This window comes from Pipra filicauda, unplaced genomic scaffold (genome assembly GCF_003945595.2).
Source record: "Pipra filicauda isolate LSUMZ 115617 unplaced genomic scaffold, ASM394559v2 scaffold163_size1657671_pilon, whole genome shotgun sequence".
NCBI classification, from domain to species: Eukaryota; Metazoa; Chordata; class Aves; order Passeriformes; family Pipridae; genus Pipra; species Pipra filicauda.
The window spans coordinates 1,425,935-1,447,248 of NW_024104140.1; the positions used below are offsets into that span (position 1 = coordinate 1,425,935).

The 21,314-nt window shown below is 41.9% G+C and overlaps 1 protein-coding gene across 5 annotated transcripts in view; it reads left to right on the top strand.

Moving 5' to 3' along the window:
- PIGG (phosphatidylinositol glycan anchor biosynthesis class G) overlaps positions 1-19,863 on the top strand; it is a 90,019-nt gene extending 70,156 nt beyond the window's left edge. For 2 of the 5 annotated variants that reach the window (XR_005562815.1, XM_039379309.1), the window contains one exon: positions 6,582-6,806. Coding sequence is in view for 4 of the 5 variants with exons in the window: in XM_039379309.1 (XP_039235243.1) it covers positions 6,582-6,585 (4 nt within the window). In the remaining variant the exon portion in view is untranslated. Of the gene's footprint in view, positions 1-6,581; positions 6,833-15,037 lie in introns of those variants that run through there. The other 3 variants (XM_039379307.1, XM_027745152.2, XM_039379310.1) reach the window with 3 other exon arrangements.
- The last annotated feature ends 1,451 nt before the right edge of the window (positions 19,864-21,314 follow it).

The following is a 21,314-nucleotide window of genomic DNA, read 5'->3' on the forward strand; positions in this document are numbered from 1 at the left end:
CCTCTCTCACATGGAGTTGCACTCTCTGGCATACTTCCCTCACTGATGTGATTTCCCTCTTGCCTGTGTTTTCAGTCTCTTAGGTGGGCTTTTCTTGTCTCTCTTATGCTGCCCCTTGCATCTCTTGCCACCCTCTCTCTGGTCCCTTCTCTTCCGCTACTGCTCTCTGCCTCAATCCCTTTCCCTCACCTTGCCTTCTCTCCCTTCTCTGTTCCTAACTGGCATACTTCTAATGTCTCTGCCATCCCATGCATGTCTCTCTCTTGGATCACACCTCTCTGTTTTCTTTCTCAGACATGCTTTACCTCCCTCTTTTTAGTGTTTTCCCTATTACTTTCACTTAACTTGTGTGCCATTTCTGCTGTGTTTATGCTTTCTCAGGTACTTCCCTCTATCAATGCCTGTTGTTCCCAACTCTTCATCTTGCATTCCCCCTCTCCCATGTGCTTCATTCCTCTCTCACACACTTCTCTCTTTTGATTACATTTTTCATCTTGCTTGCATGTTTACCTGTGCTTTTTCTTCCTCCCACTCCTGCTATCACTGTTTGCTTTGCCTTTCTGATGCTTCGCCTCTTTCCTTCTTCTGCACTTCTACTTTTGTCTCTCACACCTTCTCCCTTTCTCAGGCTTCCCACAGCCTTTCCTCTTTCAGTTGTGCCCTTTACCTCTGTGTGGTGCATCTTGTCTGTCTCAACAGCCTCCCTCCTGCATGCATCCCCCTTTCTCTCATGTGCTTCCCCTCTCACATGAATTCTGCCTGTCATGCTTTCATTATCTCCTGTGTGTGCTTTTCCTTGCCTGCTGCTCTCATTCTCTTGCACTCCCTGCTCTCGCATGTCTTATTACTCTTCATTTCTGTCTTTCTCCCTCTCTTGCATACTGTCTCACACAATTACCCTTCCTGTTTGCTCTTGCAATGTCACTCATGCTTTTTTGTCTTGTCTAGTGTCATTCTTCCCTCTCTTCTGCTATCACTGGCACTATCTCTCTGTCTTGCTTCCTTTCTTTTTCTCTTTTCCCCCTCTCATCTCATTCCTTTTTTCATTTTGTCCTCAGTTCTCCCCTACCTCTCTCTTTCTTCAACTCCCACCCTCTCTGTCACTTGCCTCCTCTTCCTCACACACTTTCCCAGCAGCACATGATTTGCCTCCCACTCACCTGCAGTGCCTCTCTCTGTCATGTGCTTCTGCTGAACTTAATATCATTTGCTGATCTCATGCTCCCCTCACCTTGTGCTTTCTCACACACACTTTTCCCGTCTCCACCTCATATCCCCTCTTTAACACACATCTTCCCTCCTGCCATCATGCAGTTTGATTATCTAGCATGTGCTTTTTGTCTTTGTGCTCACTCTCTCGTGCTTTGCTTCTCTTGCATGTGTTTCCTTTTCCTTGTGCTTTACTGTTTCCCTTTTTAGCTCATGTAATGTCTTTCTCACTAACCTCCTCTCTCATGCTTTCCCACCTTTCTCACATTTTTCCTCTTTCTTGCATTTTTGCATTCACTTATGCTTTCAGTCTCTGGCTCAAGCTTTCCCTGTCTAGCTTGCTACTTCGCTCTCTATTGCTCTCTGTCCTTGTTCCACTTACTACCCTTCTCTACCTTTATGTCTCTCACTGTATGTTTCCCTCTGTCATATGGCCTTACTGCTGTCTTGCATGTTCGTGTCCTCTCTCTTGAATATGCATTCCCTCTGTCTTTAATGCACTCTCATCCCTTTTCTTTCTTTCTGTATCTGTCTCACTTGTGTTGTCACCTTGCCCTTGCACACCTTGCCCCTTCTGTGTTAACTTTGCTCTTCTGCTGCCCCCCTTTCTTGCGTTGCTGTACAAGGCACACAGTTCTCTCTCGTCCTTGCACTTCTCTTACTCCTGCTGTCGGTTTCCTGTGTTTCTTTCCTCCCTCTCTCATGCTGTCCCTTTTGATTTCTCATTATCTCTTCTTGCTTTCCCTTCCTCTTGTTTTCCTTTCCTTCTCACATGCTTTCCTGTTCTTCCCCATCTTCTCTATGCTCTTCCTCCATCATGCTGTCTCACATCATCTTCTTGTAGTTTTCTCCCTCACTCGTGTGCTTCACCATCTCTCACTTCACTTTACCCCCTGCACATTCTGTCACTCTCACTGCTGCTTTCTGTCTCTCACTAGCATTCATCTCACTGTCTGCTTGCTAGTTCACTCTCTCTCTGCATTTCTCTCCTCCATAATTTTATTCGTCTTGCTACCCCCTCACTTTCCCTCTGAAATTCTTCCCAGCGCTTCCTGTCTTGCTTTCTTCCTCTCTTTGCCTCTCACATACCTTTGCACTCACTGTCACACACAGGTTCTGTCACTCACATACTCCTCCCCCACCACTCTATCTCTCTCGGGGGTCTCTCCCTCTCTTTTGCACCCCTCTCTGGCTGTCCCTCCCCTCCCACCCTGACTGTCCCTTTGGCTCCCTCTATCAGACATCTCTCACACCCTACCTCCTTTTCTTTATCACACACTTCCTTCTCTCACGTTCTTGCTTGCTTTCTCACACTTTCCTCACAGGGCTTCCCTTCCTAGCATGCTTTCCTTGGCTCTTCTGCATATGCTCTTCCCTACCCCCACCGCACTCCTTACATTTTTTTCCTTTTCTTGTGAGTTCCCTCTCACACATTTTGTTTCTCTTTTATTCTTCACTGTCTTTAGTGCTTTCCCTTTACCACATTTAGTTTTAGTTGAACAGTCTCCGTCTCTCTTGCTTGTTCTGTGCTTATGCACAGTACCTCTCTCTTCTCCCGACCTTCACTTGGTCTTTCCCCCCCTCTTCTCTTTTGCTCATGCTTTCTGTCCCTCTTTCACACATTCCATCACTTTCCTTTTAGTTAATGCTTTAGACTTCTAGAACGCTATCCCTCTCATGCATGCTTTTACTTTGTTGCCTGTGCTTTTTCTTTTGTCTAATGCAGTTTTCCTTGCTCATCTTTGTACACTTTCCTCTCTTGTGTGTGCTTCCCCTCTCTCTTTTCCGCACACTACCATTCATTTACTTTCTCTCAAGTTTTCCCTCTCTTGCGTACATGCTTTTCTTCTCTCTCTGTAGTGTCTCTCGCTCTTCTGCACGTGTTTTTCCTGTCTTGCACACTTCCTGAATCTCGCAGCCTTCTACTTTCCCTCTATTAATTGTTCCTACCCTCTCTTTCTGGCTTGCAATTTCCTGCTTTTGGGCACCTTTTCCCTCCCTAATGCAGCACTTTCCCTCCCTCTCTCTTGCTGACTTTCAGGCTTTCCCTCTCACTGTGCACCTTCTTGTTCTGTCACATGCTTTTGGTCTTTCACATGCGTATTCCATCTCTAATGAACATCTCTTTTTTTTTTTTTTTCCCTTTACATACATTCCCTCTCTCACATTTACCCATCTATTTTCCCATGCTTTTCCCCTTTCTGGCACCATTTCATTCTTTCTGTTGCACCTTTCCTCTCTCATGTGCACATTTCCTCTCACTTCCCTGTATGTGCACACCCTCCCCATTCACTTTCAGTTTCTTCCTTTGATACGCTTTCCCTCTTTTTTTTCTGATGTTTTTCATCTTTCTCTCATGCTTTTCATATTTCTCTCAGGTGCTTTCCCTTACTTAGTGTTCTGCTCTATCATGCACATTCCCTCTCTGATACACTCTTTCACTTTCTCATACACATGCTTTACCTCTTGTTTGCTCAAGCATTCCTTATTTCTACTGTGCATGTTTATTACTTTCATGCTCTCTTGATCTCTCTCATTCAACACATGTTCCCTTGTTGTGCCTACTTCCCCTCTCAAATAATTTCCTTCTTTGTTGAACATCTCTCTCACCCTGTTTCAATCCCTCTTGCATGCTTTCTCTTCCTCTCTATCGTGTAAGATTTCCTTCCCTCTCTTATATGCTTTACCTCTGTCCTGTACATCTGTTCCTCTCTTGGACACTCTTAACATTCTTCAATAATTTCTTGATTTCTCTTTCCTGCCCTTTCTCTTCTAACCACTTCTCTGTCATTCACTCTTCCTTTAATGTGTGAGCTTTCTCTTCCTCTCTGGCACACAGTACATAACCTCTCTCTCTTTCACCATCCCTCTCTCATTGATGCACTTTTCTGCTCTTTCTCTCTTGATTTCTTTCCCTTAGGCACATTTTCCCTTTCTCTGTCACATGCCTTACCACAATTGCTGTCTCTTCATGTCCCCCCTTTTTCCTTTGCCTGTTTTCCTGCTCGGTCTTCACTTTCCCCTGCACTTCATGTATCTTACATGTGTTTTTCTCACTTTTTCTTTGTCTGCCTTGCACTTTCTTTTGTTAACACTTTCCCTTATGTTATACACTTTCTCTTGTCAGGCTTTCTCTGTATCTCATGTTTACCTCCTGTACACACTTTGTTTTGCATTCTTGTCCCCCCTCTCACACATTCTCTGTCTTTAACACTTTGTTATCTGTCCGCTTTATTTATAGATTTTGTGTAGGTTCTGCTCTCTTGTATATTCTTTCCCTTAATTTTGGGTGCTTTTCTCTCATGCCTGCACGTTGTCCCTTTCTCTCACATGTAATTTTCCAATTTTATCTTGTGCTCCCTCTCTGTTGTGCCCTTTCTTCTTTCTGTCATATTCGTTCCCTCTTTGTTGCATGTGAGGGCTTTCCCTCTCTCATGTGCACATTTTCTCTTGCATGCTGTTTCTTTCTGTCCTGGGCTTTCTTTGTGTCTTCCTTGTGCAGTTTTCCTTCCTTACGTCATGTCATCCTCCCTGTCTTACCCGCTACTTCATTGCTTCTGCATCCTTCTCTCTTGTTCACTCCCTGTCAATCTCTGCCTATGCTTTGCCCTTTCCCTCTCACTCTTCTTTCCTTCTTGCTTGCTGTCTTACCTTTGCTTTCCTTTCCCTCTGCCTGACTCATTTTATTCCTTGCTCACTCTTTTCTGTCTACTCTTTTTTCTCTCTCAGTCACACTCTGCTTTCTTTGCCCTGCTTCTATTTATATTTCTTTGCCTCTCCCTCACTCTGTCTATCCCACATGCTCCTTTCCAAGTCTCTGTCACTGTCGCCCTCTTTTCTTTGCATATCTTTTTGTCTTATTTGTCCTTTCTTTCTGCCATTGCTGTCCCACTCCACCTTTGTATCTTTCTCCTTACTACCCTCTTTTTCATTCCCATTTTCACTCCTCCTTTCCCTTCAGCCCCCTCATCTCTCTCACACCCCCTCTACTCACTCCTCGTCTCTCCCAGTGTCATACCACCAACAGCACTACCATCCATTCTCTTCCATGCCTCTCTCTCTGCCTTCCTATCTCTCCCTCTTTCCTCTTACTCTGTGCTCCCTTCTTTCTCAGCCTGTCTTCACCTCATCTCCCTCTCATGCCAACCTTTATTCTTCTGTCTTCTTCACTTTCTCCCTCCAGCCTTCTTGTCCCTCCCTCTCACTTGCCCAGTTTCTCTACTTTGCTTCTCTTATTTCCATTGCACATGCAGTTTCCTTCATGCATGGTCTCTTTCCACCTTTGTATTACTCTCCTTTCCACTCCTTTTCTCACTCTTTCTTTCTTTTTCCCCTTGTTTCTTTCTCCTCCCCCTTGTCTCTCTCACTCTGTTCCCATTCTCTCTCTTTCCATTTATCTTTCCTTATTACTAGTCCTCTTTCTGTCTTCTTCCTGTCCCCATTCTCTCATTTTATTGTTTTCTCTCCCCCTCTCTTCTGCCTTTCTCTGTCAAATTTATTTTCCCTATTCTCTTCCCATTCTCTCTCCTCTCTGTCCCTCTTTCTCTATCCTCATTGTCTGTCTTCCTTTCTGTCTTCTACCTTCTTCTCCCTCTTTTATTTCTTATCTCACCCTTCTTTTTCCCATTTCCCTTTTCCTCATCTTCTTTGTCAATCTCTCTTTATCTCTCTCCTTTTTTTTCTCTCAGTCTTTTTGAAGGTTCTTTCTCCATTTCTCCATTCTTTCTCCATTTCTCCATTGCTCTTTTCCCTTTCCTGTCACTCTCTTGCCCTTTCCCCTGTTTTTTCACCCCACATCCTTCTCTCTGTCTCCTCTTTTCAATATTTGGCTTTCACACTCTATTTCTGCATAAAGCCCCCAAACTTTTATCTCTTTCCTGCCCTCCTCGCTCTTTGCCCTGTGTATGCTTCTTCCCCTCTGTGTCTGCCTCCCTCCTTAGCCTTCCTTTCTGGGTTTCCAGCTTTCTTTTATTTCCTCTTACCTCTGCTCTTTCTCCCTTACTCTCTGTCTCTCTCCTCTTGCCTCTCCCTTTTTCTTTACTTCTCCCCATGTCCTCTCTTTCTCTCTCTGTGTACCTCCATCTGGATCCACCTCTCCCTCTTTCTCCTGCATTCCCTCTCTTCCTGCCTCTGTCCTCTCTCTCCCCTCTTTCACCGTGATTGTTCCCTGTACCCCTCTCTCCTCACTCACACTCCTTTCATTTTCTGCTTATCCTCTTCCTCTCATTCTGCTTCCTCTCTCCCTTGCTTTCCCCTTCCTGCACTCTGCTGTCTCTGCTCCCCCCTCTCTCCCCTTTTTGCTCTCAAGCTCTCCCCTGTCCTTGCTATTGCCCTCATTCTTTCTGTCTCCTTTCTCTCTCTCTCTCTAACAGGTGATGTCCACATTTTCCTCAGAGCTGTCTTTTAAGTTCCTTGGCCCTACTGAACATACTCAAAGTGCAAAGTTAACATCTGCAATCTTCTGAAAGTTGTGTCCTGTCTGTTTGCTTTACGTTTTCTGTGTCAGAGCCAAGATTACCATTAAAGTATCACCAAAGCTATGGCATGAAAAATCCTGTGCTGATTTGTCTGCCTTCTCGGCTTGAGTCCAGTGAGAAAGAGGGTCTGCAGCTACTATATCAAGGTATCTTCCTCAAAAATCAAATTGATCTTGCACTTCATTTCTTGCCAAGCTTAAACCATTTTTGTTTGTTGTTCCTTTTATGCTTCACAGTATTAGCATTGTCTCCTCATTTGCAGACATCCTAGGGTATGGGTTTACAGATCCTACTGTAATCCATTTTTTTCCCAAGAGAAAGTGTGTGGGGATCCACAGTCTTTATGCTAATGATGAGTATTGTTCTTTTTAATAATTCAGCTTAGTGTAAATTGTTTGTAAATCCAACACTCCTTTAAACTTGCCAAAGTAAAAAGTGTGTATGATACTTGGGCTTAGTAAGAGTATCCCTGTGTAATCCCAGAAGACCTTTCATTGCACCACAAGGAATGAAGAGTCTCTGTGCATTGTGCCAGAAAAAGTTATGAAGAAAGTTGAGGGCAGTATTCTGACACAATGCATGAATTATACACTGTGCACTGAAGAAATTGTCCCCCCTTTCTCTTCAATACTTTGGACATTCCTTCATTTTAATTCTGAAATGGATTGGAGCATAGTACCAGCTTTATTTCTTCTCTTAAATTCGTAACAGCTGCTTGTTGATGCTGGTCTCTCAGTGGTTTATGCTGCTATTCAAGCAGATGCAGAGCCATTCAGAGGAACAGTTCTGGAAGGAGGACCATATTTGCAGACTTTTGCTTCCGTCCTTCTTCATTGAAGGCGTGTTTCTGGATGTAACCTGTACTTTTTGCTGTTAATGGCCTTGTTCTACTCTTCTTACAGGTTTTGTGCTTTTTCGCCATTAGTGTTCCATAGTCCTCGGTTCTGAATAACTGAATCCTTGGTTCTGGTAGCTGTGGATAGGACTGTACATGAGATACTGTCCTTCTGCGTTTATCTAGGATTTTTCTGTCTCCTTTTCTCACACCTTTTCTTGAAGTTCACAAATTCTTCTTGAGTGTTTGTGTTTTTGCAGTGGCAAGAGTAATTTGAGGAGAGAGCTGTTATTTTAGTTGTCACAAGTTTAAAAATAGTTACTGTAATGGAAAAATAGAAGAAAGAATTGACTCTGCCCTCAGTGCAGAAGAGTGAGCATTGCTTCACAGAATAATAGAACAGCCCAGATTGGAGACACCTGCAAAAGATCATCTGGTTCAACCTTTCATGGGAAAGGGAGAGCCTCCATGAGATCATCTAACATCCTCTCCAGTCTCATGTTGAAAATCTGCAGTGATGGGGATGCTACCACATCCCTGGAAAGATTGTTTCCATGATTGATTGTTCTCACTGTAAAACATGTGTTTCTTATACCAAGACGAAACCTCTGCTGGTGCAACTTGTACTCATTGCCTCTGGTCTTCTCCACGTACTACCTGGTGAAGAGAGCACCTCCATCCTCTTTGTAGCCACCTTTACGTACTTCAATACTGGAACGCTGTGACAAAGTCTCCCTGAGCCTTCTCCATGGAGAAGGAACCTAACTCCTACAGTCTTACCTTGCAGAGCCCTTTGATCCTCTCCAGTCCTCCTTCAGACCCTTTCCAGTCTGTCCATGTCTTTTCAGAGTGGTGGGGGCCAAAACTGAACATTGTACAATGAACATACGTGTCAGGTATGGCCTGACAAGCCCTGAGTAGAGTGGGATGATCACATCTCTCTCTGCTAGTAATACCCCTGAAAATGCAGCCCAGACTGGTTCACGTGTTGCTGCAGCAGTGCTCTCCTGATTCATGTTTAACTTGTTGACTGACACCCCCAGCTCCCTTTCAGCAACACTGTTCCCCAGCCACATGTAACCTAGCCTGTGCTGGGCTCTTTGGTTATCCTGAGCTGGGTGCAGAACTTTGCACTTGTCTTTGCTAAACTTCATACAGGTCTTGATAGCCCACTCCTCCAGCCTGTTCAGATGTCTCCCTTCTGATGTGTCCACCTCACCATCCAGTTTAGTGTCATCAGCACGTTGGTGAGGGTGCTTTCAATCATCCTACCATCTAGATCATTTATGAAAATGTTGAACAGTTTGGGGCTCAGTATCAGTCACTGGGGGACCCTACTTGTTACTGGCTGCCAACCTGAGTAAAAAATATTGGTCACCATCCTCTGTGGCTTGTTGGCCAATTTCCTGTCCACACTTGAATAATTTGTGCTTCACCTTTCTAGAAACGCGTTGTATCACTGTTGACGTGTCCTGTTAGACTGGCGTATTTTGAACTGATAAATTTTGAATTTAATTGAAAGACTTGATAACAGTCTGTGTTAAATTTGTTCAGACCCTGCCTGTCAAGAACAATTGCCGGATGCAATTTTTCTTTACACCTTTGGCTAAGATGATGAAGAATAACTGTTTACAAAGATGGGCAAGGAGCCCGCAGATGCAACTTAACAGAAAATTGAGCTATAAATGTCATTGTTACTCCTTTGCATGTATGATGCCAATGTAAAGTGGTTCAGGTTTTTTTCTACTGGAAGCCTTCCGAAATGTTAAGTGAATTTTGGAAGAATATTGCAGAAAATGGAATAACTATGATTTGAAATACTTACTATTTGTGTTTTGCTTGTTAGGAATTTTGATGATTTAGTTATATCTTGTTGCATTAAATTCTGGGCCAGTGTCAACAGGAATAGACTGATTCTACTTCTTTTTTTCTTGGATCTGAACAGAATAACACATGCTAGGGATAACCTGAAGAGAAACTTTGGGGAATTCTTGGAGCCATGATAACAGGCAGGAACTGCATATATACCAGCATGGGTCACCACAGAAGTAGTGAGAAAAAACATATCAAGCATAGCACTTGGGTTTTCATGCAAATCCTGTGTTTGAAGAATGGCTGGAAATCAGCAATAGCCATCATAGCTTACATGGAGAAAGCTGGTTTCTTGAATCAAAGGTACCTACTGAAAAAGAGTAGCTTCTTATGAAGAAATCTAGAGATTGCGTGGCCATGTTGCCTAGAGTGCAGTTTAGTTATTTCTTTGTCTGCAGTCCTGAAAAAGACTCAGATGTTTGAGCTTGTGAACTGTTTTCTCATTTCTTTAAAGGAAGGTGAAGACCAATCAAGTAAAGCCGAAAAGCAGAGAGTTTCCAGTACTTTTAAAGGTGATTGCCACAGGATCGTTATTTGGAGAAATGAGCACATTTCCAGGAGTTTTGGAAGCCTTTACTAAATGTACAGTTGATTTCTTACCTGAGCAATTAAATGATGATAGCAGACATTCAGAGTGGCTGTTCAGACCTTCCGGCCCAATGCCAGCGTAATTGGATTTCTACTTACAGTCTAATATAAATCTTTGATAGGTATGCAATTTAGGGGAGTTCATTCAGAATGATTTTCAGTGGCCAAACCTGACTAAATATGAGAGAAAGGAATCTGAAATGTAATTGATACATGCCCTGCGTTTTAGGTAGAGTTCTGTTCTAAGCAGATTAGCTAGCAGTGGGTGCCATTGGGAAGAGTCAGCTGTTCTGTTTGAGTGAGACTGCTTATTTTGCAGACAGGGCATTCACAGCACAACTGATTGTGCCAGCAGTGAAAACAGGAAAAAACGTTGATATGATTCTATTTTTCCTGTTCTTGGTGCTGAAATGAAGAGAACTGAAGCTTCAGGTCTTAATAGATTTTTACAGCTAAATCATTATGAGAACCTGCTGAACCCTGTATTGCAGTCCACATATGCTATAGTCCCCTGTAACTTACTGCCACAGACACTTGACCTTGCTCGGGCAGTCGTACCTTCTCTGCCTTTCTAACTCGGAAAGAGAATGCACAGGAAAATCAGTAATCATCCCCAAGTTCCATAATTTCCATGCTAATAGAATATACCTGATAGCCCTTTTAGCTTGCTGGCAACCACCCTTTTTTACATCTGTCCATTGATGGTGTTTGGCGACAGAAATTGTGACTTTATAGAGTTAACATAGTTCCGATTGATGCTCTGTGCCAGAGTTGATCATGTAAATCTCCAGAGGACTCCAGCTTCCTTTGGAAATGTGTTTTTCCTGACAATGCAGGATTCTGTGCTGTAGTCTGAAAAAGCCTTGTAAGAATTATAATGGATGAGAGTGGGACATGTGGGAGAGACGTAGCAAATTTGTTCTTGCTGATAAACTGATTGATATTCACTTTGATCAGAGAAATTTCATACAGATTGCAGATACTCTTAAGATGTTACAGGCACTTGGAGTGCTACAAGGGTTTGTTTCTGACTGCAACCCTTTATTAGTATATACAGGACAAATTGACAAAATGCCAACTATTTTTCAGAGACCACTAAAAAGTAACATCTTGCAAACTGAAACTGCAGAATGCCTGGAAAGAAAAGTGCCACTTAATACAGGAAAAAATGTTAATACAGTAAAAATTGCCTTAAAATAGGCAAATTCAGTAATAAGAGATTACCTAGGCAGTAATACTCAGCTGAAACGCTCCAGAAACAACCCTCCTCCTCCAACTCTAGAAAAATTGCAATACTAGGGTATTCCTTGCTCATATGCTTGCATATTTCTAAAATGTTTGTTTGATTTGGTGGGTTGGAACAAGGGTGGGAACCCTTGTAAAGCAGTGTATTTTAAAATTCCTTGTGGATGCATTTGTAGGGCTGACTGTGGAGCTTTTTGCTTGATTTTTAAACTACAAAATTTGTTGCCACCATCTGCTGTGTATTCTGTATAACTGGGAGATATATTTTCACAAGAAAAGAGTTATTTTTCTTTCTTTTTTTTTTTTGGCACCATAATTTTTTCATTTTGCAAGCCTTGTATTTACCCATTTTAATGGCACCTTAGAGACAGATTGAGAGGTGAAAGATTTGTTGACAAAACACTGGCAATCAGGATTTCGGATATCCAAAGAAGCAGAAAACCTATTAATAGCACAATTTCTTGGCCATATTTTTCTATGTATTTAACATTAAATTAAAAGAGATGATTTTTGTTGAAAGACAATATGTGCTCTAGACCGTACTTAATGCTTTCAGTCTAAATATGGCATGTCTAGTGATGTGAATCTGTAGTGTTCTTTGCTTCAGAAGCCTCCAAAGTCATTGTTTTTTTTTCTGGATCTTGCATGCAGTTTGGATATGCTTTGTCATCTTTAACATTTGGATTTCTTATTCAAGTCCTTATAAGTGAACTTGCTAAATGAGCTCAGTATTAGGCTGACTGTTCCTTTTTTTACTGCTTCTTTGTGCAGAGGCCTTAGTATTGGGCTGGTTTTGTCAGAACGTGGACGTAGTGTATCCAGTTCATGTCTCTCTTCTCCTTTAAATGAAGAAAGGCATTAATTGCTGAAGAGACAGTTTGGTATGGAGTATTTACAGACTGATGCCTTAGATTTGTCCTGTGGTCTTCCATTATTTTTACCGCAACAGCAGTGAGATGTTGCAAGGTTATTCGTTACTGGCTGATCCAGATCATAAACAGTAGGATACATGAGTGGCATGTCACAGCCAGCTTTCTGTGTTCTTCTGGTGACTTCTTTCAGAATCACTTGGGAACCAGCTGAACTAGCTGTATTGTCATGGTGATGTTATCAAAAGCAGCCTGTTCCCTGGCTGCTGCCTTCCTGTGGCCTGGTTCCTTGTGGTCACTGTGTGTGTAGAATGAGCAGAAGGAGTGCACAAAGTCATTACTCTTAGCTGTTCGGCAGATTTTGTCCCTGGCTGAAGCAAGAATAAAGGATGGTGATGTGCTTGAAGAAGTGAGTTGTTGCTGTAGCATCAGAACAGCCAAGTCGGTGTAACTGGCTTGTGCTCAGTCATTCCAATGATGTTTCCTCAACAACACATGTGTGAACCCTTTCACCAGTTCCAAAATAAACCCAATTATTCTGCTATTGAACCCCACTGACAGTTAAACTTTGTGGATACAGTGTGCTTTTGTTGCCTTCTCTAAATTGCACCACTGCATTATACTGTGAAACTGGCCAAGATTTTCCTCTGCAGGTGGCTGTCCATGTTTTTTTGAGAGGTGAAGTGAGTGCTGAGACCTTTTAGGAGTAAAGCTATTATATAAGCAAAAAACAGTCCATCATTTTGATGATATCAGAATGCGGGAAGAATTGTAACATTGACTGGGGGATTCTTTGCCAGTAATCAGAATATGAAAATGCAAAATTTAAGTGTTACTAGTAAAGATCCCTGTGTGCTCTCATTTCAGTGTAAAATGAAATATCTGAAATATTATGTTTACCTAATTTTTCAGCCAAAGAAGTGAACACATAGAGATTCAATTCAAAATAAGCTTCTGGACAGTTTCTTCATAGTTAAAAAATAACCATTTAAAAAATTTTTAACACCATTGATTTATGATTAGGATCTTTTTCACCGTAATACACTAAATGTGTTGTTAGGTTAGCACAAACTAGAGAAAAATATATGAACTGAAATTTAATTTTGAAATACAGGGCTCTTGAAAGACCTGGATATGTAAGTCCATAGACACTCACTTCTTGCTTTTAGTATTCCCTTTAAAATCCCATCATTGAGCTTAATAAATGTGATAACCACAACCACTGATAGCCTTCATCTAGATGGTCTGTGGAGTGCGTTTTTTGACTCTAGAAAGTGGTTTAAAAATTAGCTGTTTGCCCTATCTGACTCAAAAGCCATTTCCTATGTCTAATCCGTTGTGTCGTTCAACAACTGCTTTTTTTACTACACATACTGTTTTTACTCAGCATGAAAATAGCTAAGACTGAGTGAACTGCAGGTTGTTAAATCGTTGTCAACAAAATTGGTTATTAAACGTAAAGCTGGTTATTTACACAAGCTCACTAAAGACTAAAATAGTTATACAGAAGCGGGGAACAGCCTGGTTCACTCCCAAGTTACAGTTTCCTTGGCTAAACAGCAAGGGAAATACTCTTCTGTGAACTAAGTGTATGTTTTGCAGTCATTCATGCCTGCTGTTCTTAGTTGATTTTTCAACTCTGCTTTCAACACGACCTGTTCTTCCTTCCACTGAAAGCCTTGGGAATTTAAATCTTGACTTCACTGGAAAACAGGGCTGTATCCTACTTATTTTTATTTAAAGAATAAGAAATTTAATGGTTTATGTAAAATACTGCATTCTGTAGCTTACTTAGTCATAAGTGACTAATTTACATCTCACAGAAGTGCTAGTCATGTTAAATTTCCATTACTTGGAACAAGATCAGGATTAAAAACTGGGAGGAGCAGAACAGATTCTCAGATCAGGACCTCAGTGTAAAACACTTCTGCATTTTGCCAGTGAGTTCTTTTGGGAACTGATCATGTAAAATGTTTTGATAGGGAGAGGAAAATGTTCTTATTATTCCAGCAAAATAGCTTTATTCCTTCCTTTTGTCTGAACAGGTAAACATCAGAATTTGGTCTGAATTAGCCTCTGCAGATGTGGTCTGGGGAAATTGGACAGGCGCCAACTCAGCATCGTTTCTTTGAGTTGGCACTTCAGGAGAGGGAGAGCAATCAAAGTGCATAAAACCCTTTCACTTCCATTTTCATCTGACTCTTGTCACCCACCAGAATACATCAATGTGGCAGATTTGGACCACGTAGGTTACACCTGGGGCAGACATTTCCTGCGATACAGCAGACCCAGCTGAGCTAAAGCTGCTGTGACAGGAATCCTGTGTATTGCTCCTGCAAGCCTAAGAATATGGTGTTCCCTGGAGAATGTTATGTTAGCTAGCTTTGCAAAGCTTTCCAGTAGCACAATTTTTATGTTGTTTTGAAGAGTGTTACTGGCTATGGGCAGCAGTGTACTCTGGCAAGTCTTGTGCTCTTTACAAGGGGCACAGACTCCGTCTGGTGATCCACTGAACAGGTTAGGAAGCTTTGTGAAGAGAACTGAAGTCTATTCTCTTCCTCTTAACATTCAAATTCTGTGGAAAGGCACTGGAAGGCCAACAGGAGACAAAGCTATCTTGAAACTGCCTAATGGAGACTTTAACAGTTAGAACAAAATATATTAAAGCACAGAACCATTAAAGTGTGAGGTGAACTACTGGGTACCTTTATTGCAATGACAGTTGCTATGCTTACACCTCACATACTTACATGTTATAGCATATATAGAGGTGATAAGAACAAGCTTTATTAGTTACATAATTGCATCAATAATCAGCTTTCTAACACGAAATGGAGATCTGTGAGTATTCCTTGCGTTGCGAAATACTGCTCAAGAGTGGAGGAACTCCAATGTCTTTACTAAGTTTGCCTGAGAATAAACTCCTCTGTTTTTGTTACCAGGAATTCAGCAGCAGTGGGTCACGGCTGTTTCTGCTACGCTCTAATGCGCTCAATTCCAGTTGCCATCTACGTTGTTTTGGTGACGGGTCTGCGGTACCACCTGTTCATATGGAGTGTCTTCTCTCCAAAACTGCTGTATGAGGGAGTGCATGTGTTCATCACAGCTGCTATCTGCCTGTTCTTCACAGCAATGGATCAGAACCACTTTCACAGAGTGCAAGATTGAAAAATAAGTGCGCGGTGTGCCGTTCTGGAATGTCACTGGAATGGAAGAAGGAAAATAAAGGCTTTATTTGAAGAGAATTTGAAGAGTGACCTTGTTTATTTGGGTCAGGGTTTGAAGGGTCTGTCCAGTGTTAAAATTGAATTTGCTTTAAAAATGTTGAATTGAACTGTTTTTTTGATAACTTCTCTTCTGTAGCTGCCATTATAGTGCTCCCCAAATAACAGAATGGTGATATTACATGTTTTGAACCTTAAAATGTATATCTTAACATAAATATAGACCAGTGCCTCGTGGGCACTGAGAAAATCTTCTGCACGTACGTACAGTTTTTTGACCTTCTTAGACTACAAGATCCTAAAAATATTCAGGACTTCTTGGTGCTGTTCACAAAATCTTCTGTCCGTTAGCCTCAGGGGGTTTTTGTGTTTGTTTTGTTTCTAGTGGAGGCATTGAAATTATTACTAAATTATTGTTCTACAAATATCCCAGGTAAGTGATTTTGCTTGTTTTGCACGGGCAGCAAGCATTTCTATTTAAAGGCAGCATTTTGTTTGTAAGGTGAGTGCAATCACTGTCTGTAATGGATTTCGATCTGCACTTCAGGCACTGAATAAAAAATGCTCATGGTCTAACAAAGTAATGAATCTTCTGTGGAGTCCATCCACTGCTAAAATGTTGTGTTTCTTCTTATCAATGTATAAATGTTAAATCAGGTTTGTGGCGGCCATGCTGAACATTTGGCCGTGTTTTCCACACGATGGTAGAGAGTTGTGAGCAGTGAATAGGAAAACAGCTTAATGGACTAAGTTACCAGCAGAATAAAAGGTGTGTTTGCAGTTTGCATCACCTTCCCCCAGTGACCTGTTTCACCATCTCACTTGAATGTGCTGTAATTAATTCCTAACAATGTTGTTTTCCTTGCTTCTGTCAAGAAGATATATGTTGATGACTACACTGACTATAAATATTCTTTATGTGTGTTTCTTTGCCTCATATTTTTGTCCATGTTAGTAGCTGATAGGATTTAATCTAAATATATTAGAGGTATAGCAGAAAAGAAGCATAGAGAGAACTTTTAACTTTTGTTATAAATCTGGAAAAAGAAAGCTTTCAAGGCCTGTAGACCTGATAGCCCATTTGTTAGGCTCATTAATACACTTTGCATCTCATACTTCAGATAAAGCAACCTTTAGTTTTTATGTATTAATAACAGGCCATCTTGATCACTGATAATGAAGTTTTTTTCACCTATAAAGCAACCACAATGTTCGATACGCTGGCAACGTATTGCCATTCACTGTGAGCTGCTGGGAGATGTAAAATTAAATACTTCTAATAAATCACTTTTCACTGCAAAATATGGTGTTAATGTAGTACAAATTTATCATTTTTATCATTCCCAATATTCTTCTGGTTACCTGTTGGTGAGCAACCATGTGGGCATTACCAACATATTCTCTGTTTGCTCACTTGGTTAATTCCTAAGCAATTAGCCCTAACATTCAAACAGATTATGTTTAAAAAACATTTGACTCAGAGAGAAAGAGTGCTAATAAAGAGATGGAAAGGGTGGAGGGGAAGTTGCTTCTGGTGTACAGAATCCTAAAACAATGTGGGATGACATTCACAAGATGCTCTTTTCCTTCCTTCTGATATTTTTTGCTTCTAGTACATCTCTTGGACATTTTATCAAATAGTGGAATCTTAAATACTGTGTGTGAATTAAGGTTACAGTTCTTCAGATTACTTAGTTAAATAATAGTTTCTCCTTTGAAGATGGAAGATGTCCAGAATGCATCCAGGCTAAAATAAAAGGCCTGGGAAAACTGTGTTATTTAGGTCTGCAAGACCAAGAAAGGAAGGAAGAAGAAGACACTGTGTCTCTATCTCAAGTTAACTCACAGTTTAGGGGATACATGAAAGAAACATGGTACTTTCAACTTCAGAATTGCCATTTTTATTCTTTTCACCCTTTCCCTTTTGGTCACAGGCAAATGAAGTCATGTTTTAGCTTCATCAGCTTATGGGCAATAGCAATGCAAAGCTGAGGCAGCGAAGGAATGAGTTGGTTCTTGCCACAGGCAAACAGACTTTAACTGGGGAATTATGTAAAAATAGTTTTATTTTCAATCTACTTAAAGTTCTGGTATTTTATCTGAATGTACAGAGAATGCAAATGCCTCAACACAAATTCTTATCTCGCTGTTTGGTTGTTCCACTTCCCTTCTCATCCAATCTCCCCATATCATGTTCAGCGTGTTCCAAACCCTCAGTCACGGAGACAAGTGCTGTGGGAAGAAGGAATGCTATTTTTTTTTGCCATTCTGAGCATACCAGTTCCTTCTGTCCAAGTCATCTGTAGTCCCTGATCTGGTGTGGGATCAGCCTGGGCTGCAGCTTCCTCGGTAGTACCCTGTGCATGGGCATAAATACCTTCTGAGGTATTTACTCCATAAATACCTTCTGAGCAGGAATGTCTTCTCATTGTGGAGAAAGTTTTGACATGTTAATTTTTTCCATTCAGCACCTTTCCTGTTGGCCAGGGCCAGGTTCAGCCATTTACAGTGGTCTGTAGCTTCCTTTACCAGATTCACCAGGTCACCATCAGTCAGCTCAGCTCAAAGCTTGTAACATGTGATCAGTCCTACAGAGTCAGAGCACGATGAAGCTTGAGCTTCCTTCTTGTAAGTGAATTCAGGTTTAAGGAAAAAAATATTAAATCTGTCCATGTTTCAGATACTGTATATCTGTATTTCTACTCTCTAGAAAAAAAAGCCTCCATTTTCCTTGGCTCTCTATAAGCCAGCAGAAGATCCACAGCGTGCACCCCAGCCTTTCCAGCAGGTCAGGCACGTGTGCTAGGCTGCTGCACCTACACTCTGTGGAGAAGGGAAGAGCACTGGATGCTGGACAACTTTAGCAAGGCCTTCAGCATCAGGTACTTGGTGGCCACGTGTTGAGCTGTGGATCAGTGGGCTTGAAGGTGAACTGGATCTTCAAGCTCTAAGGGTTGACTTCAGTGGTCTGAGGTCCCACAGGGACTGATAACAGTAGTGCAGTGCTAGGGTAAGGCAATTTAAAATCTTTCCTAAGTTGGGTGAGGGCATGGCAAGACCAGAGCAAATCTGGAAATGCTACCAAATTGGAGGAGTGGTGTATATGCTGGGGGGCAGGACCACCCCCTAGAGGGACCTTGGAACACTGGAGAAATGGGCTGCTGACCACCTGCAGTACCATCCAAGCAAATACTCCTGGCTGATAATGGTGCAGGATGGGGCCCACGGGCTGGTGAACAGCTCTGGAGACCCACTGGGCAGAAAGGGAGACTGTGAGCAGCCCTGACAGCCTGATCTTGTTCCCCAGCTGATCAGTATTCAAGGAAAAACAAACACACGTATTTGCACAGATAGTTTGTCCAGCCCAAATCCCAGTGGCCTGCTCTGCTGCTGGCACCCAGAGGATATGAGCTATGCTCCTGTTACTGGTATCCAGACCTCTTCTCTTACTGGTGATTCCAGCCTGAAGTTCACTGGTGTTCACAGGAACCTGCCAAGAGCAGAGGAAGCACCCACAAAGAAGTAGAATTTAATGAGAGGATGGGGCACACAGTAGTGATGGACTCCCACAGAGAAATAACACTGACTGTTCGGTATAAACAGAATCTTGTTTATACTGAGCCAGTCCTGTTTATCCACATTTTGCCTCTGCTTTCCCATGTTTATTCCTTCCTGATCCATATTGAACCTTCTTTTTCCCTACATTTGGTCCTTTCCCTAAGTATTACATAATGACTGACATGTTCCATCAAACCCCTTAAAAACATGCCATAAGTTTTACAGAATCCTGAAGTGCTTTTCCCTGTGGATCTCATAATGACACCTGTGGTCCTTCAGGCTCCTTCAGTCTGCAAGGTCTTCAATGGGAGGAGTTTCTTTGGTTGACTAATCCTGGTGGGCTTCACACCAGGGACAATTATCCAACTGCTTAGTGAGTGATTAGATAGCCATCTAAATAAATTACTATAAATTACTGATTAGACAATTAGGTTAGCAGAGATCCTCAGCATTTCTTGCCCATCTGACCCTCACCAGACCTTTGTGTGACCATGACTTTAATCACCTAAGTTCACAACGATTTTTGCCATGTTTCAGCCCAGGGATGAGGAAGCATCAGAGACCTTTTGGCTGCAGTCACCTCCCAGGAGGTGGAGCACGGAGATAATGAAGGTAGACTCTTCTCAGAAGGGCACAGGTAGAGACACAAAGGCAACAGGCACAAGTTGCAATACAGGACCTTGCCAAGAGGTCAGGGGACCATTTTCTCACCTGAGTGTTTACTGATGGGATGGGATTCAGTGAGCTCTTCCAGCATTGGAGCAATCTCATTTAATTGCCCCTGCTGGTGGCGAGAAGTTGTACTGTGTGAGCTCCAGAGGGGTCCTCCAAGCAACATTTTTCAAGCATTCTGTTGTTTTGTTGTGTTTGAAGTTGTCTCTGCCATTTCTTACTGACCATTTTTTTGGGCTACTTCCTGAAGTGAAAGAGCTTTGTTATTGATTTCATAATAAAAATATAAATAAATGAACCAACAGAAAATAAAACATCTGTGTCATGTTCTTTTTCTAAAAGAGATAAGCATCACAGCTGAAAACTCTTGTTAATTTCAGTTTTCTTCTATGTAGCTGTGCATTTACACCTTAGATACCAGGAGTATCATCAGTGGAAGGTGAGGTTTAATGCCATCTGTCCTTAGCTTCAGTGCCTCCATAGCCTGAGGATTCTCAGATTTGATGATGAAAGGTGTGCTGTTCTGCCATCGGCTCTGTTATGATTCAGATGGTTCCCCAAAATGTTCAGCTTGTCTATCAGGCCTGAAGTGAAAGCTGTCGCCTTGTTGTGATTTCTGCAGGCCCATGCCAGGTACATTTGTTAGGACACATATAGGTGACTTACCTTCTGAAGTTGTTTTTCTGTTTCCAGATTGAGAAATAGGCCTATGGACACTAATTCCTGTGGTTTGCTTGTTTGGGGACACAAGTTCGTCCCAAAGGACCTGTTATATCTCAACATTTGATAAAAAACTTGGGTTGCTATGAGGAATTGCACTCTTCCTTCAGCATCTGTCTCCCTCACTCAGTGTAACATTGTTGTCCTCCCCACTCGCAGAGTACTGAGGACAAATTTTCAGCACGACAATAGCTTAAGGTATAACTCAAGTTCATTCTGTAGGTCAAAGCACAATGGTTTTACATTACATTATTGTCAAAGAGCTAAGGGTGCCAGCCACCAAAGATTGGCTTAAGCATAATGCTTAGTGTCAGTATGAACATGGTAAAGCTGTCATCACCTGTTCAGGACTCTGATTTTACCACTGCAGTGTGTTATATTGGGTGGTGTCTATTGCAAAGACTACTGGTGATGCAGAACATGACACAGCACAGCTCACACAGCAAATGTGCACCCAGTAGTGCATCATTGGGGTACTGGTCACCAGCAGGAAGACATGAGGTCCAAAACACTCAGAAGACCCTGGTTATCTCCTCTGATAAGATGAGCCTGGAAGACTTGAGCTTAACTTTTCCTGATAATAGAAAAAAAAAAAAAAAAAGCTGCTGGTTTTGGAGGCTGTAGAATTTCCCAGTAAGTCAAAATAGCCCTACCTGGTCTCAAGCTTTTGCTGACCTGCAAAAGCTGTTTGGGCTGGTTCCCTCAAAAAACTGAGTCCGTGGTCACAGAGACAGCACTGGGGTGTGGTGTAGTGTCTGCAGTTGTTCAGGCTTACTGGTTTGGCACAAGTTTGTCACCATTTGTGTACAGCAGTTGTTGAGCAGGGTTAGTCCTTAGATCCTTTGGGTAACTGGGCATAAGATCAAATTAAAGAAAACATGCTGCTGAATCATACCTAGGGACAGTGCTGTTTATCCCATCTGCCCTTTTAACACATGTAACATCTCTGAGCAGGCCAAAATGAATCCCTTTTATGAAAACCCCAGAATAAGAAAAACCAAAAAACAACAACAACAACAACAAATAAATAAAAATCAACCAACCA